The sequence below is a fragment of the Euprymna scolopes genome, chromosome 5 (assembly GCF_053919585.1).
Source record: "Euprymna scolopes isolate OS-2025 chromosome 5, ASM5391958v1, whole genome shotgun sequence".
NCBI classification, from domain to species: domain Eukaryota; kingdom Metazoa; phylum Mollusca; class Cephalopoda; order Sepiida; family Sepiolidae; genus Euprymna; species Euprymna scolopes.
In genome coordinates, this window is record NC_136486.1 from 75,263,175 (window position 1) to 75,282,432 (window position 19,258).

Consider the following 19,258-nt stretch of genomic DNA (forward strand, 5'->3'; position numbering starts at 1 on the left):
TAACTCCCACGCAAATTCCGGCGTGGCCTTATATATTAAATCGACTCAAAACGAGCGGACGTAGTACAGAGCACCCCATGTGATGTTTCCGTTCAATGGGATTTCTCCAAGGACATTTTCCTAAACTTTTCCTTTTAAGCTCGCTGGGAGCCGGTCCAAATAGTATTTAAGCACATACAAACATCAAATCTCTCTCTCAACTGCATTCTCATTCGGACGTTCCACGCGTGTTACTATCACTCTTCCATTTTCACCGCTCCGCGCGCGTCATACAATTTCACAGGCGAACATTACCTATTGCCTCTCTTAACATGTTTTAACATATGAACAGTTCAACAAAAAAAGACATTCTCCTTTTTTTATACGGACACTTAAAAGAGACTTCTGAACTCATTATAAAGAGAATTATATTTTATTTGTTAATGGTTGGTTTCTGTGAATAAACCTCCGTTTGTTTTGCATGTAAGTCTTCTTTTTTATTTATTTGTGGAGGAAGTTAGTTCCTAAAAAGGCCTGACGACCCCCACAAGGCTCTTTTTTTCAGCTATTTCCTTTTCAGATTTATAACCAAATTTTTCCCGAGAAAAAGATGCCTCTGAATTTGTTTTTCCATAAAATTTCCGCTGTCTGGCAAGATTACAAAAGAAGAAGAATAAAAGAAAAAGAAACCAATGAACTTTTTTCTATAGACTTTTCTACAAATTTTTAGAGAAAAAAAAGAACTCTCCATGAAAGAAATTGTTTCTTGCAATATTGTAGAGCTTATTTGCTTTAAAAGCACAGAAAGTCTTATGCTGTTAAAAAAAGAAAATGTCGTCTGCTTATTATAAAAAAAAGCGTGAAAACTCAAACTGTGAGTAATATATTCTTTTCCTTTTATGTGTTAAAAAGAAGTTTTTTTGAAAATCGCATATGGACAAGTATGCATTGTTAAATTTATTTTGTACATTTATTTTGTGTAAATTTTTTTTTTTTTTTGTCTTTAAAATAAATTACTTGTTCCTCTTTTGCACGAATTATTTAAGCGATTTATATATTTATATTATTAAGCAATAGATGGACTTGTTTGTTGCTTACAGCTTAAAAATGCTAATTTTTTTTAAGTTTTCTCAAAAGATATGGTGGAGCTCGAATAAGACACACTGGTGTTAGTAATCGATGACGTTAAGCACTGCCCACTGCGCCAAACGGACAACTGCTTTCATGTGTTTGCAAATTTACTAAATAAATAAATATGTTGCAGATCATGCGTATGCGCAGAACGACGTTATGCGCGTCAAGTTGTCATTTATTTCTAGTTTGAACCCCTTTTTTTTTGAATCCCTTAACAATTGTTTTAATCAATTAAAAATGCTGCACCAAAAATGCAATCTTTTGAGCTATTGTTGTTCTAGGAGATACAAATTGAAAAACGGAGACAGACACGCACACATAGAACCAGTGAGTTTTATATATTAGATTACGTTTTTCCAGCAGTCGTTTGACAGGAAATAATGTACTGCACTTCCGTTTATGTTACGATTGCGCCATTTTGTTTTTTTTGTTTTGTTTACTTTTTACTGCTCAGCTAAATAAGATCTAACATGTCGCATGCAAGACAACATTTTCACTTGGATTGTGAAGCTGGATTGAATCATTGCATCAATCTCCTCTTACAAGCCGTCTACATTGATAAATGTGTTGCCATTTACTTCGACAGGGATGATGTAGGATTGGCAGGTTTCAGTGCATTTTTCAAAAAGCTATCAGAAGAACATAAAAGTCAAGTCAATGATATGCAAACCTACCAAAATAAACGCGGAGGTCGAATTCTACTTCAACAAATTCCAGAACCGAATACCCAATCCTGGAATTCTGGACTTGATGGTATGGAAGAGGCCCTTCAAGTGGAGAAAAATATTAATCAATGTTTGTTAAATGTTGCTTCATGTGGAAAATCTGTCGGAGATCCTCAGATCGTAGGGTTTTTGAAGAAGAAATATTTGAAAACTCAAGTGAATAACATCAAAACTATTTCCTGTCATATCACAAAGTTAAAGCAGTTGAATGGAAATCTCGGCGAATATTTATACGATGAAGACCTCCAGTCGTAGAAAAATGTCATCTGTTCGCATTCCCAAGCGCAAACATTTTCATAAACAAATGCAAACTTTTACATTTATGAACGATTATTAACGTTCTTTAAAAAAAAAAAAAAATTGGAACGTAATGAATTATTCAACGTTTTTTTTTTTTTTATTACTTAACAGTTTATCTCAAAAATATATTTGGAATAAAAAAAAAAGATATATTAACCTGACTAATATGCTTTATTTTTAAAAGATAAGTGGCGGAGGTTGACAATCCTGCCACTTTTTAAAACTTGCTAAAAATATACAGCTCAGAGCCTCAGCGGACGACCTATGCGCTTGACACTGAAAGTAATTAACGCTCCCTCTGACACGTGACCGGAAGTTAGGGGCATATGTGTATTTGTTTTCATTTTACATATTTGAATGAATTAACGAATTGTTACCAAAACATTTTTAATGGTCCTTTCTTAAATATGACAAATTAGAACAAAAACATAACACGTTTTGGGTAATCGTGAAGAAAGACAGAGCCTGTTTCCTCCGTTTGACTATAGGTGGCGTTACTGTCTGTCCACCCAGCTACGGAAGCACAAAATGTGCCACCCGTGAAATAAAAATAAATGTTTTTGTTATATTTTAATTTTAAACATGTTTTTTTTTTTTTCTTTTTGCAAACATATTTAAGTTTGGGTTTTTTTCCTCAAACATATTTACGTTTTTTTTTTGTTTTTGCAAACATATTTAAGTTTTATTTTTCCAAACATTTACGTGGCTTGTTTTTTTTTTTTTTCAAACATTTAAGTTTTTTGCAAGCATAAACTAAATATTTTTGAAATATTTTTCTTTTTGAAAAGTTTGCTTATGCACTTATTGTACCGCGCTATTTTTAAATTGTAGTTTCAAGTAAGATTCAGGTTTTACAATATCCTTTTTCAAATATATATATATATATATATATATATATAGCTACTCGCGGAAAAGGTAAAATAAGTGCAGAAAAGTAAGAAAAAAAGGGAGGGGTCCATAAAAAAAGATTTAAAAAAAAAAAACGATTTTTTTTTTTTTTTTTTTTTTTTTAATCATAAGAGCGTAAAAAATACTCGCGGAAAAACGGTTGTAAATATGTTTAAAAGAAAAATATAGCAAAAACATTTAGTTTATGCTTGCAAAAATATAGCAAAAACATTTAGTTTATGCTTGCAAAAAAAAACAAAAACGTAAATGTTTGAAAATAAACAAGCATCAAAACGTAAATGTTTGAAAAAAATAAAACTTATATGTTTGCAAAAAAAAAAAAAACGTAAACATGTTTGAAAAAAAAATAATGAAACTTAAATATGTTTGCAAAAAAACAAAACAAAAAAAAACGTTTAAAATTAAAATATAACCAAAACATTTATTTTTATTTCAAGGGTGGCATTATATACATTTTGTGCTTTCGTAACGGGGTGGACAGACAGTTGAGTAACGCCACCTATAGTCAAACCGAGGAAACAGGCTCTCTCTTTCTTCACGATTACCACGTTTTGCTACTTGTGTAGTTTTGGCACGAGTATACGAACCCTTCTTTCACCTAACAATTTAATGAAAAAATATTTTATTTTTTGGGGTTTTTTTTCTTAAGTTCGTATTTCTCGCGTTGGCGAAACTGCACTAGTACTAACTATTCTTTCACCTAACAATTTAATGAAAAATAATTTTTTTTTTTTTCTTTCTAAGTTCGTATTTCTCGCGTTGGCTAAACATCAGTGATGTTCAACATCACTACTACTAAATATCTTTGGCAGATTTGCCATTTAGCTGTACAAATATTCTCGAATAAAGGTCGACACCGGCAGAAGCGTTTTTGTTACTTACATCTTTCACAAACTTTAAAATTGAAAATGTAATCATGTGATTAAATTTAATTAAAATTAACCACTTTTAAAAAAAATAATGCAAGATGGAGTTTTAAAATTATTAAATATATTTTTTATAATTTAAAATTAAAAACATTGACCAATTAAATGAAAATTTGGGTACTTAGGTATTTTGGTGCCGTTCTGAAATGATAACGTTATTATTTTTAAAAACATTTCTAGTGATGATGAGGTGAGGGTGTTTTGTAACTATTCTGTACTTCCACCTTACAAATAAAAAAAAAAAAGTATCGTGAAACTTGAATTTAAACTGGAAAGAAACAGAGAGAGAGAGAAAAAAAAAAAAAAATTATATACCCTCTGCCTGCCATCGTATGCACCCAAGAACGATTTTAGGAAAACTCGTCCCGGGAAAACTCGTCTCGGGAAAACTCGTCCCCTTTCGCTAGGTAGGAAAACTGGTCCCGTATTGAATAAATATCGATTGAAAACACATTTTATGATCGTTCTTGAAGGAGATATTGCTTTTTAAAATAGACTATAGCCGAAAAAATATTTCGCTTTTGATTTATTAGTTAATTTTTGCAAAATTTGACAGGACGACAATAAATGTTGATAATTGATAGAATTATAATTTTAAATAACGCATGAGTGCATTGCATTTGGTATGAGAGAAAACGAAAACATAACAACAAAAAACTATCATAATTAAAAAACCAAAACAAAAAAGTAATGCTCCCAGTTTTTAATTTTTTTGTTTTGTTTTTTTATTATTATTTTTATGACTCCAAAAAACATCGTTAAAATAAGAACAAAAAAATTTTTTAATTAACTTTGTATGAACATAATAAACGCTTTAAAATAAGTGAAACCACTAAGAACTTAGCCAGTTAGGTAGAAAAAAAAAAAAAACATTAAACAAATAAAAATATTTTTTTTAAATATTATGGGGGGGGGCTATAGTCTATTTTAAAAAGCAATATCTCCTTCAAGAACGATCATAAAATGTGTTTTCAATCGATATTTATTCAATAAGGGACCAGTTTTCCTACCTAGCGAAAGGAGACGAGTTTTCCCGAGACGAGTTTTCCGGAGACGAGTTTTCCTAAATTCTTTTTTTTTATATTAATATAAAAAGAATTTACTTATATACTGTTGTTTATAAAAAGGTGAAATCGATTTTTCTACCTCGCCGACTATGTTGTTTATTTAATTTATTTGGAATCGTTTATTTGGTAAAGAAAAAAAAAAACAGAAAACAAACAAAAAACATGTCGGTCGAGTGTTACAGGAGAACGAGAAATAATGCCCGGTATCACATCTTAGGGGGTCTTGATAATCGCTAAAAAATAGAAAATTAAAGAAATTACTGAGGGAGATTTGGTTTTAAAAAGAAAATAATATATTTTAATATTTTTTCAAATATAATTTAGAGAGAGAGGGGGGGGGATAAAACCTATATCTCCCTTCGAAAAGCAACCAACAAAAAAGTAAATTAAAAAGATTCTTGATAAACGATAGCGGAGTTTTCAATAAAATTGATTAATAAATTAAGTTAGTGATTACTTTCTCTCTTAATGATTGATTTTAGAATTTTGAGGTAAAAATTAAAAATGAGTTAACGAGAGATTGTTAGTACATGGGCTCGCGCCAAAAAAATATTTCGCTTTTAATTTATTAGTTAATTTTTGCAAAATTTGACAGGACGACAATAAATGTTGATAATTGATAAAATCATAATTTTAAATAACGCATGAGTGCATTTGGTATGACAGAAAACAAAAACATAACAACAAAAAACTATCATAATTAAAAAACAAAACCAAAAGCGTAACGAAGAATAATCGCTCCCTGTTTTTTAATTTTTGGGTTTTTTTTTTTTTTATTGTTTTTATGACTCCAAAAAACATCGTTAAAATAAGAACAAAAAAAAATGTGTAATTAACTTTGTATGAACATAATAAACGCTTTAAAATAAGTGAAACCACTAAGAACTTAGCCAGTTAGGTAGAAAACGGACACTTAGAAATCGATTTTATTAAAAAAAAAAAAAAAATTAAACAAGTAAAAATATTTTTAAAAAAAAATATGGGGGGGGGGGGGGCTATAGTTTATTTTAAAAAACAATATCTCCTTCAAGAACGATCATAAAATGTGTTTTCAATCGATATTTATTCAATAAGGGACCAGTTTTCCTACCTAGCGAAAGGGGACGAGTTTTCCTGAGACGAGTTTTCCGGAGACGAGTTTTCCGGAGACGAGTTTTCCTAAATTCATAGTTTTTACCCCCCCCCCTCTCTCTAAATTATATTTGAAAAAATATTAAAATTTATTATTTTCTTTTTAAAACCAAATCTCCCTCAGTAATTTCTTTAATTTTCTATTTTTTAGCGATTATCAAGACCCCCTAAGATGTGATATACCGGGCATTATTTCTCGTTCTCCCGTAACACTCGACTGACATGTTTTTTGTTTGTTTTCTGTTTTTTTTTTCTTTACCAAATAAACGATTCCAAATAAATTAAATAAACAACATAGTCGGCGAGGTAGAAAAATCGATTTTACCCTTTTATAAACAACAGTATATAAGTAAATTCTTTTTATATTAATATAAAAAAAAATATGCTGTCTCGTTTATGAACATAATAAACGCTTTTATTAAAAACACAAAAAAAACATTAAACAAGTAAAAATATTTTTTTAAAAATATTATGGGGGATGGGGGCTATAGTTTATTTTAAAAAACAATATCTCCTTCAAGAACGATCATAAAATGTGTTTTCAATCGATATTTCTTCAATAAGGGACCAGTTTTCCTACCTAGCGAAAGGGGACGAGTTTTCCGGAGACGAGTTTTCCCGAGACGAGTTTTCCCGAGACGAGATTTCCGGGACGAGTTTTCCCGGCACCTGTAAAAACATTTATTGAAAAGTTTGCGTAAGAAAATGTGGGTTTGTATTACTGTACACATAGATTCGAAAAAGTTGTCAAAAAACAAATATATAACAAATAAATGTTATCAAAGGCAAGATAAGTTACTTTTCTGCCAAACTGGATATATTTTTTGTGTTTTTATTCAATGTAACATGTTTATTCAGCTCGAAAAAACATAGTGTTTACCGATGTATTGGAAAATTCAAGATGGCGTCTCACACCCTCTTTAACACGGTAAGTTTGGGAAAAGATGTTATAAATAAAATACTATACAAAATACTATTAAAAACCCGACGAATATATGTCAACCTATGTCATGGTAACATATATTGAGCAAGTTTTTAACAGTATTTTATCCGTTTTTTTTATTTATAACACCTTTTTCTAAACTTACCGTGTTATAGAGAGAATCAGACGCCATCTTGAATGTTCCGATACATCGGTAAACACTATGGTTTTCGAACTGAATAAACATGTTACATTGGATATATTTTTTGTGTTTTTATTCAGTTTGGTAGAAAAGTAACTTATCTTGCCTTTGATAACATTCATTTGTTATATATTTGTTTTTTGACAATTTTTTCGAATCTATGTGTACAGTAATACAAACCCAAAAATGTAATTTTAATAAAACAATTTTGTAGTGAAAGCAACATTGGATTTTTATAATATAGTTGTTTTTTGTTTTTTTTCGAACAGATAAATAATTGTAAACATGCAGAAAGTCTATCATCCTGATGATATTATCTGTAAAAAAAAAATCTTCTTGAGTAATATTATCGGTTGAATCCAAGTTTAGCGTTACAAATTTCAGAGGATTTTTTGAGGGTCGGCACTATTGCTAAACGAATTATTTTGCGCTAAACAGTATTTTTTGTTTAAAAAAATAACCATTCCTTACAAAGAGATGGGGGGGGGGATTCACTGGAATTTGTAACGCTAAACTTGGATTCAACCATATTGTCAAGATTCATTTTCTCCAGTAATGTCGGTTTTACCACATTTCTGGAAGTAATAAATGTTAATTTTAGGTTAATTTATTCTTTCCCTTTCCGAAAGTAATCGTTCTCCACTTTAATTTTTTTTTGTTATTTATTTCATGCTTCGGCGATAGTTTAAAATAATGGTAGTTCCCTTGCATTTGGACAGCAGCTGCGTGAAATAAAATGGCGTCTCCAATTTAGGCAATAAAGTGTAGAAGCAATCAAAATTGTTTTATTAAAATTATTTTTTTTTTACGCAAAATTTTCAATGTTTTTTCGATTATATTTTGCTAAATTTTCATACAATAAATGGTTTGGTTTTCAAATGGCGCTCGCCCAGTGTAAATCATTATGAATATGTCATTTCATTTTCTGTTTTTAATTAAAAAAAAAAATGTTTCATGAAAAACTGGCCCTCTTGCACTTTTAGGCAAATAGAAATTAGGAAGATAGAGTCGCTTTAGCTCACACTACGGCATTTATATTTACTCTCTATCGCCCCCATAACAGCGGAGTTACTATCTTTCAAAGCATATCTGAGAAAATTGAACAAGTCCTATCTGCTTATCCTTCAGCTAACATTCATGTATGTGGAGACTTCAATGTTCACAACGTCGAATGGTTGACCCACTCAAACAAGACCGATGATGAGGGGAGGTTCTGTCATGATTTCTCCATTGCCTATGACCTCACTCAGATTGTTCAGGAACCCACCCGTGTGCCCGACAATGACGGCCAGTATGCGAGCCTACTAGACATTTTTCTCACAACTTGCCCTGAACTATGTTCAGTTTCTGTTCTGTCGCCTCTTGGATCTTCCGACCACTCTGTTGTATCAATTAAGATAAAAATGAAATGTAATAAGTCCCCAGACGTACCTCTCCATCGTACAGTATATCGATATACTAAGGCGGACTGGGATATCTTCCATACATTTATATCTGATCTACCTCTGCATTCCATGTTTAAAAAGGATGTGTCCTCTATAGTATTAGACTTGACGGAATGGTTAATTGTAGGTATTGACCGTTTCATACCCTCGAAAAAGTTTCAGCAAAAACCTTACAGCCAGCCATGGTTCTCTCCAGAATGTGCTGCTGCCATTGCGCACAGAAATCACTTTTTCCACTGTTTCCAACGTAATACATGTATGGAAACTAAAGCCACTTTCAGGACTGCCAGCAACCATTGTAAGAAAGTAATAAAGAATGCAAGAGAGTTGTATTCTCAATCTGTTAAGTCCAAAGTAGCTGAGCAGCGGCTTGGTTCCCACCAGTTTTGGCAAATAGCAAACAGAATCCTGAACAGAAGCGTGTGCTCCATCCCAACTATTATCAATGGACCTGAGGTAATCTCGTCAGCATCAGACAAAGCCAAACTCTTTGTCAAGAACTTTGCAGCTAATTCTACTCTTTGCGATCAAGGCCGCCAACCCCCAATATTTCCTCCTGTATCAGAAAACACGCTATTTGATATACATATATCTGTACGTGATGTTGCCAAGCTAATCAAAAACCTTGATTCCAGTAAAGCAACTGGCCCTGACGATATTCCAATTATAGTACTCAAAAAACTTCAACCTGAACTAGCGCCCATACTTACAAAACTGTTTAAACGTTGTCTTAAGGAGAATAGTTTCCCATCTCCCTGGAAAATTTCATCAGTATGCCCTGTATTTAAGAATTCAGGTGATCGCTCATCCCCCTCTCAGTACAGGCCAATAAGTCTCCTGTGCATCATGAGTAAGTTGCTGGAATCTGTGTTAAATACAGAAGTAATCAACCATCTCAACAAAAATAACCTTCTTAGTGACACTCAATATAGTTTCTGTTCTGCTAGATCTACAGCAGATGTGCTTACAGTTATATCTCATAGGATTAGCAAATCTCTCGACAGAGGCAACCTTTCTAGGGCAATTGCTCTTGACATATCTAAGGCCTTTGATAGGGTATGGCATAAAGGTTTACTTCATAAGATCTCTAGCTATGGTATAGCTGGAAATGTCTTCTCAATTATTAAATCATTTCTTTCTGATAGGTTCATAAGAGTAGTAGTTGAGGGGTCCATCCTGGGCCCAACTCTTTTCCTGATCTACATTAATGATCTTCCAAATCACATCCTTACATCATTTGTAGACATTTATGCTGATGACACTACCATTTGTGGTAGCACATCTAAGACAGTAAACGACCAAGTTCTCTCCAATTCTCTCTCCTCTGATCTTGAGCACGTAGTACAATGGGGTAAGGAGTGGCTGGTTACTTTTAATGAATCTAAAACCAAGTTTTGCTCTTTACATCATCAACATTCTGATCCACATCTGGCATCAATTGAAATGAATGGCTCTCGTCTTCAGGAGGCCTCAAGTTTTGACAAGCTTCTTGGCTTGACCATTACTCCTGATCTTAAATGGAACACGTACATCAAAACTGTTGCCAAGGCCGCTGGAAAAATGGTGGGATCTTTCTATTGATCCAGTAGATATCTCACTGCTGATGCTATTCTCTATCTATATAAGAGTCAGGTACGTCCAAGGATGGAATACTGTTGCCACATCTGGGCAAGAGCTGCTAGAAAGGACTTGGCCTGCCTTGATAGAGTTCAAAATAGACTTCGTAGGAGATGTCCTTTTCTCTTCCTTGCAACCTCTATCTCACAGAAGAGATGCTGCGAGTTTGTCTCTGATGTATCGTTATTTTCATGGAAAGTGTTCGACTGAGCTTCAATCTATGGTCCCCCCTCGCGAAACTTTCACAAGAAACACTCGTCTAGCTGTAAACACTATCAATAATTCCCCCCACTCTTTATCTGTGCCTAAACCTAAACGTAGATTCCATGAACATAGCTTCTTTCTTAGAACTGCACGCCTGTGGAATTGTCTTCCGTTTTCCTACTTTCCGGCTGACTACAATATGGTTGTCTTCAAGTCTAACGTAAATAAGTTCTTGATGAGCCGTTTCATATAAGTTATCAAATTTACCAAATTTTCATTACTAATGATTACTATATTTCAGAATGCAAGGGCGATAACTGCTAGATTGTTCCAATTTTATTAGATTTTGACCAATGAAATTGCATTGTTTCAGTTGCTGCGGAGGATTCAGGAATTGGTGGGAATATTGTGTTTCTTCAAACAGATTTTCATTCCGTGTCGAGCAAAACAGACGCGTGGTGTCTCGCTCCGTGCCAAATGAACTAAGGCAGGGTTCTATTCTTTTTGTTATCTCCGCTCACTTAAATGCGGATACAAGCCTGAGGCAAAAATGTTTATGGACTAATTACATTCATCATCATTGCCCGCTGGAAGGCATCCTTTATTATGGAACATCAATCGCAATGTGCGTTGTTCTTATTTGACCAGTCTGGAAGGATTTCGAAGAACCCTCAACCACTTCTACGAGCGTCCGAATTCAACCAGCATCTGAGAAAACGAGTAAGAGAAATTCTTACACGGTTTTTATTGCAAAAGAAATCCCCCCCTCCAATTTTTTTTTCTTATGAGTAATAACGTTCTTATTGCATAAAATTTCGATTCCCCCCCCCTCCACATTATTTTGGATTTTTTCCTTTCATTGTGTCGCCTTTAAAAAAATAATATTTAATATTAATTTTTATATTTAATTTGTAATGGTCCTTAAAAGACCATGTGCTTTGAAAAAAAATAATATATTGAATATTCATTCTTATATTAAATTGTAATGGTCCATAAAAGAACTTATTCATTGAAAATAAATATTATTTCATGTAAATTGTAAACTGAAGTTTTAATTCGTAAAAAAAAAAAATACCTTTCAAATATTTTACGATAATTGTAATCGTTTAAATAATGTATGGAAAGCAATTATATATTAATTCTTGAATTTATAATTGATTCATTGTTGAAATGTGTTGTAATGTCGGTCTGAACTTTCCTTATGGGTTTAGATTCCTTGTTCATTGAGAGTTTCGAATTTTGTTGACGTAACCCCCTTCAGATAATAGTTGGTTCTCGTTGGAGAATCTTTTTTGCGCCCTTTGCTTTTATTTCCCCACGTGGGAACGGCCATTTTTTTTTCTCGAGTTGTGTCCTTCGAACATGGCAAATTCAAATCTCCTTGGTTGAATAGAGGCTAAGAAGTTTCGTATAACGGCTTCTTTGGATTGGATGAACGAGAGAGGAGGTGGGCGTTGTATAAATAATTTTTCTTCCGACATCGAGAAACGGTTGTCTGAAGTGGACGATTTATTAGATCAGTTAATTTTGAGGTCCCCAGATGGGGAAAGACTAAATATCTGTAGTGACTTCAAAATGTTTAAGGTGGGAGTCCACGACAGACTGGCTGAGCTCCAGCCGGAGGTTGAGAAATCAAGGGATATTGTTCCCATGGAAATGGAGTTGGAGTGCCCCCCCTTTAGTGGGGATCCAACTCCCAATAAGTTTGAATTCCGTGGGTTCCTAAGGAAATTTGAATTCTGTACTGCGAACATGAAAAGTGCAGATAAATTATTATTGCTAAGATCCAAATTATCAGGAGAGGCGTTTAATATTATTTCTAGGTTTGATGTGATTCCTGAGAATTACGACGCAGCTTTGGAGTGTCTGAAGGAAAAATATTTAAATCCTTCAGCAATTATGAACAAAATATTCGATGACATTATTCCGCAACCAGAGCATTATGCGTCTTTGAGGGATATCAGAATCCTCCTCCAGCGTGTCAAACTAGAACTGACGGAGATGGATAATTCCTTTGGCACGGATTTTTTTACAGATAAATCCACCTCAGGAAGATTAATAGCTCATATTCTGTTCGCTAAATTTCCGAACAGTGTTCGCAGAGAAATAATTAATAAATCCTGTGAACGGTTTCCTTCTTTAAAGTCTATTTTAACGTATATGTTTGACGTTATAGACATAATAATGGCGTCGCCTTTAAATGCGTCAAGGCGGGAAAATTTCCCGTCAGACATGTCGGGTTCGTTGAATGCTGGAACCCTCGTGGCGAAGAATTCGGAGCCAAAACAAATCAAGTCCTTTCAGAGTAATAATAACTCTAAGTCTTTCGTCAAAAATGGCGAAAATAAATTTTGTAAATTGTGTCAAGTTGATGGTCACCTGACAAGAGTTTGTTCTAAATTTCCAAATTCAGAATCGAAAATTATTTGAGCGAAAGAATTAAGATTATGTCTCCGGTGCCTCGGTGAGCACTCAGAGTCCAGTTGCAGGGGGGTTAAGGGGTTCCTCTTCCATTGCAGTAATTGTGGTCTAAAAAAACATTATTCCTTAATGTGTCCTAAAGGCTCTAGGTCCTTTGTGGGACATACTTTCGTGGTGGATCAGGACAAGAGTATTAGTCCTGTACTCAAGATATCTATGAAGGTTAAAGGGCACCCGGTTTATTTTTTCTGTCTGATAGATATGGGTAGCCAAAAATCCTTTTTCTCTAAAATAATTCTGGACCGGTTGATTCACAACTGTAATCGAAATCCTGAGACGGTACAAATGTCCGTCAATACCCTTGTGGGGAATAAGTCCTTACATCTTTCAGAGCTGGAAGTGTCTATTAAATTGGGACATCAGCGTCCTTTTTATCATTCTGCATTGTTTGCTGAAAATTTGAAATTGAAATTTAACGTAAACAGGTTCGATGAGATTACGTCGAATTTAACTGAAAAAGGGTATAAGTTTTGCCCTGGTTATTCTGAACTAAACGGTTCTAACATTCTCGGTATCATTAGCCTGGATCTTATTCCTAGAATCCATAATCTCAGTTTAATTAAGTGCTTGGGAGGTTCCGCTTGGAAACTTCCCAATTATATCATTCCCTTCGGTGAGGGGTCAAGATTTTAAACAAAAATGATAAGGCTGTGGAAAAATTGCCAGCCGATCAAGTTATTAAAACACTCCCTATGTGTCTGTCATATTTAATTGATAGTGTATTAAAGCCAGTAGCATCTTACGAGGATGTACTGCAACCTTTTTTTGACGGTCCTGCTGTTGAACGTGGAGTAGAAAAGTTTTTTTCTCTGGACTCCATAGGCATCAAGGATGCCAACCAGTTGTCTTCAATTGATAAAGAAAAAATAATTGCCTTCGAAGAGGCTATAGTTCTCAAGGAAGGAAAATATTACGTCGAGCTGCCTTGGGAGCATGACAAGCTTCTCAAAGTGGAGTCCAATTATGTGCCTTCACTGCGAATAATGCATAGTGTGGCCCAGTCCTTGGAAGGAAAAGGACTGTATAACGATTATATACAGGTCTTCAAAGAATACGAAGACTGCGGAATTATCGAACCTTTCTCCGTTCCCCATGGAACTTATGAGAATTATAAATGGATTCCCCATCGGCCAGTAATTAAAGAAGGTCTGGGAATAACTACAAAAATCCGCCCTGTTTTCAATTGTTCGTTGAAACGTAAAGGTAGCATTTCGATTAACGACGCTGCTTATTCGGGTGTTAACATGACTGCATTGTTGCTAGATATTCTACTAGCTTTCCGAAAAGAAAAATATGTGTTTTCGGGCGATTTGCGCAAAGCTTTTTTACAGATCAGGTTAAAATCTATTGAAGATAAAAATAGATTTTGTTTTTTCCTCAAGGTAGATGGCAAATTGTGCACCTACCGATTTAATACTATTATATTTGGGTTCAATGCCAGCCCTTGTATATTAAGCTTTATACTTAAGCATCATGCCAAAAAATATGAAGCCGATTTAGCTTCACATTCGATTTTCAATAATTTCTATGTTGATAATTTAGCTACTACTAATAGTGACCGAGATACTCTAACCCATGTGTATAATAAAGTCCGCGACAGACTCGGAGAAGCGGGGTTTGAACTCCAATCCTGCAACTTCAATTGCACGAGCATACAAAATAAAATGATGGAAGACGGTACTATCTCGTCTTCTTCCCCCACCTTTGAAAAGGTGCTGGGGTATCAATATTCTGTTGAAAGGAATACCCTTAAACTCGCTCCATCTGTAATAGATGGCAATGCCAATACCAAACGCAAGATATTATCTCAAGTTTCAAGTGTATATGATCCATTATCTTTACTTCTTCCTGTCACCGTGCAGGGGAAGATTATTATTAGTCAACTGTGGAAAAAGGAGTCATCTTGGGATCAACAAATCCCTGAAGAAGTTAAGGCCACGTGGCAAGCACATGCCAACGAGCTGAATTGTATAGGGGACTTTGAATTTCCTAGATGTACTCTCCTAGCGGAATCCTCTGTTGAAATTATTTGCTTTAGCGATGCTTCTAAGCACGCTTATGGGTTTTCCGTGTATGCGAAACAAGGTGCTCAGTGTTCCTTGATATTCGCCAAGGCAAAAGTGGCACCCATCAAGGGAAAATCACTACTTGTTTTGGAATTATTAGCTATATTTCTAGCGTTTAAAGTTATTCCACAAGTTTTGGGTGCTCTAGCGCCCATCAATATCAAATCCTTTTTTGTCGTGTCTGACGCACAAGTAGCCCTGTCATGGATTTTGAATGGGAAGACATTAATAAGTTCATTGAAAACATTAAACTTAAATATGGGATAAACCCTAAATTTAGATATGTTCCTTCGTCGGATAATCCGGCTGATCTTTTAACCAGAGGTATTACTGCCTCTAAGTTCAAACAATTTTTCAAATTTTGGATCTGCGGACCAGATTGGCTTAATCAAGTTGAAATCAGCTGGCCCACGTCCCCCTTGCCTTGTCTTAACAATGTTAACAGGAAGATGGTAACATGTATGTTCTCGGATGAAACTGCTTCTAATGAGAATCACTTGCCAATTAAAATATCTGATTTTTCCTCATTAACTAAGGCTATTAATGTCTTAGAAAAAGTTGTGAGATTCGGTGATAAATTACGTCACCGAAAGACTGACACCGTCAAGAGAGCTAAATTGTTGTTCTTCTCTCATTTACAAAGGGAAGCCTTTCCCACAGAACTTGCTTATTTGCAACAACCCTCTAATAGGGCTACTCCCCCAAGAGTTACGGCCCTTGGGTTATTCCTAGATAGGGAGGGACTGATACGGACTCAAGGACGTATTCAGAACTCCAAGGTTTTTCCATATGAAGTGAAATTTCCTATATTGTTAGAAAAAAATACCCACCTGACCAAATTGGTCATTATTGAAGCTCACCAGAATTGTTGTCATATGGGAGCAAATTCAACCCTTAGCAAGGTGAGGCTATCGGGTTTTTGGATCCCCCAAGGGAGACAGACGATGAAGTCGGTTCTCTGTGACTGTGTTATATGTAAGAGAATTAATTCTCTACCATACAAAGCACCCTCTGGGTCTCAACTGCCTTCTGATAGAGTAAATTTTATCCGGCCCTTCAAATGTGTAGGGGTGGATTTTACTGGACATTTTTTTGTCAAAAACAATAATGAGAATGTCAAAATGTACATCTTACTGTTTACTTGCATGAGTTTACGTGCCATACACTTGGAATTGGTACCGGACATGAGCGCAAGATCCTTCTTGTTAGCGTTCATTAGGTTCACCAACTTATTTGGTGTACCAACTCATATGTATTCCGACAATGCTAAATCGTTCATAGCGTCGGGTATTATATTATCAGACATATTTGTGTCTGATGAATTTAGAGAACATTTCAAATCCACTACTATTGTTCATTATACAATTCCCCTGTACTCTGCATGGCATGGTGGAGTATGGGAGAGATTAATTAAAACTGTGAAACAGTGTCTTTCCAAGTTGTTGGGTAGGAGGAGGGTCGGTTATTTCGAGTTCCTAACCGCCCTTTCAGATGTTCAAAAGGCCATAAATGATAGGCCACTAACATTTATTTCAGCTTCTGATAGAGGCCTTGATGGGTTGACTCCCAACCATTTTTTGCAGACAGGATATCATCCCCGCCTGCTTATCAATCTTAGCGGTTCAGAGGACCCTTGTCCAGAACCTCCAAATAGAAATTCGCTCTTACATTCCCTTGAAATGAGGGATGAATTTGTCAGTAAATTTAAACGTAGTTGGCATAATGACTACTTGCTTTCAATTAGAGAAGTCGACGCCCACATTACAGAAAATGAAACCTCTAAAATATCAGAGGGTGAAATTGTTCTTATCAAAGCTCCTAATAAGTCCCGGCCCTTCTGGGGGTTGGGTAAGGTAGTAAAATTATTGGTTGGAAAGGACAACAGGGTTCGTTCAGCCTCAGTGCTGAAAGACGGGTGTCCAAATTCATTCCTTAAAAAATATTTATCCTTTAGAGATAAAACATAACCCTGAACCTGCATTAGCAGAATTTGCGGAAGAAGGAGGCCCCTTCTTTTGCCCTACATGTTCAGTCGCCAACGACGGAACAACACTTATGGTGTGTTGCGACTCGTGCAATGAGTGGTACCATTTTGGTTGTGTCAGGGTCGACCAACAAGTTACCGTTGAAGATTGGGTGTGTCCGGATTGTGCGGACCAAACATCAAGTTAATAATTGTATATTCCTTTTATAGACTCATCAGTAGAGTCATACCTTTTATTACTAATAAATTCTCTGTTTGCCATAGAGAGATCGTTATAAGTTCAGATTGACAACAGACACACATTGAATTTAATTGCTATTATTGTGTTAATATTAAGTCCTTTGGGACAGAATTTCATTGTAATAACTTGTCCAAATAGGCGACAATCATTAATTTCCCAATAAAAAAAAGAAAGAAATGAGTAATCCATTTCTTTCTCTTCCTTCCTTTGGCAGTGTGTTAGAAATTTCAGAATGCAAGGGCGATAACTGCTAGATTGTTCCAATCATGCGGTTATTTTGACCAATGAAATTGCATTGTTTCAGTTGCTGCGAAGGATTCAGGAATTGGCGGGAATATTGTATTTCTTCAAACAGATTTCTCTTCCGTGTCGAGCAAAACAGACGCGTGGTGTCTCGCTCTGTGCCAAATGAACTAAGGCAGGGTTCTATTCTATTTGTTATCTCCGCTCACTTAAATGCGGATACAAGCCTGAGGCAAAAATGTTTATGGACTAATTACATTCATCATCATTACCCACAGGAGGGCATCCTTTATTATGGAACATCGATCGCAATGTGCGTTGTTCTTATTTGACCAGTCTGGAAGGATTTTGAAAACCTTAACCACTTCTACGAGCGACCGAATTTAACCAGCATCTTCACAGAAGAAAACTACCTACACCTTTCGAGGCATAAACTACCCGCCATTTGGCCGAAGCTAAAGTGCACTCTTTTGCAATTATGGACTCATTTTACTTTTCTTGTAAATAAAATATTCTTGGAATTTAAGGTGCGCCTTTGTTGCTTTTCTGAGTGTCTCTTTCATTCTGCCAAAGGCAAAAACGAGTAAAAGAAATTCTTACAATACAAAGTTAATTACAATTTTGTTTTGTTCTTATTTTAACGATGTTTTTTGGAGTCATTTTTATAATAAAAAACAAAAGCAAAAAATTAAAAAACAGGGAGCGATTCGCTTCTTCGTTACTTTTTTGTTTTGGTTTTTTAATTATGATAGTTTTTTTTGTTGTTATGTTTTTGTTTTCTCTCATACCAAATGCACTCATGCGTTATTTAAAATTATAATTTTATCAATTATCAACATTTATTGTCGTCCTGTTAAATTTCGCAAAAATTAACTAATAAACTAAAAGCGAAATATTTTTTGGCGCGAGAGATGCCATGTACAATTTTTAATTTTTTAAATTTTTACTTCAAAATTCTAAAATCAATCATTAAGAGAAAAAGTAATCACTAAATAAATTTATTAATCAATTTTATTGAAAACTCCGCTATCGTTTATCAAGAATCTTTTTAATTTCATTTTTTGTTGGTTGTTTTTCGGAGGGAGATATAGTTTTTACCCCCCCCCCTCTCTCTAAATTATATTTTAAAAAATATTAAAATTTATTATTTTCTTTTTAAAACCAAATCTCCCTCAGTAATTTCTTTAATTTTCTATTTTTTAGCGATTATCAAGACCCCTAAGATGTGATATACCGGACATTATTTCTCGTTCTCACATAACACTCGACATGTTTTTGCTTGTTTTCTGTGTTTTTTTTCTTTACCGAATAAACGATTCCAAATAAATTAAACAACATAGTCGGCGAGGGAGAAAAATCGATTTTACCCTTTTATAAACAACAGTAAATAAGTAAATTCTTTTTATATTAATATTAAAAAAATATGCGGTCTCGTTTATGAACATAAACGCTTTAAAATAAGTGAAACCACTAACAACTTAGCCAGTTAGGTAGAAAACGGACACTTAAAAATCGATTTTATTTAAAAAAAAAAAAAAAAAGCATTAAACAAGTAAAAATATTTAAAAAAAAATATTATGTCCTTCAAGAACGATTATAAAATGTGTTTTCAATCGATATTTATTCAAAAAGGGACCAGTTTTCCTACCTAGCGAAAGGGGACGAGTTTTCCCGAGACGAGT

The 19,258-nt window shown here is 34.5% G+C and overlaps 1 protein-coding gene and 1 pseudogene across 2 annotated transcripts in view; both read left to right on the forward strand.

Moving 5' to 3' along the window:
* The first annotated feature begins 795 nt into the window (after positions 1–795).
* LOC145276857 (nuclear pore complex protein Nup205-like) overlaps positions 796–19,258 on the forward strand; it is a 393,804-nt gene continuing 375,341 nt past the window's right edge. The window contains exon 1 of the mRNA XM_080128250.1: positions 796–853. Within this exon, the coding sequence (XP_079984376.1) occupies positions 811–853 (43 nt within the window). The 5' untranslated portion in view covers positions 796–810. The remainder of the gene's footprint in view (positions 854–19,258) is intronic.
* Positions 1,263–2,299, forward strand: LOC145276860 (soma ferritin pseudogene; annotated as a pseudogene). The gene has a single exon (XR_013868043.1). The product of XR_013868043.1 is annotated as a soma ferritin pseudogene (transcript).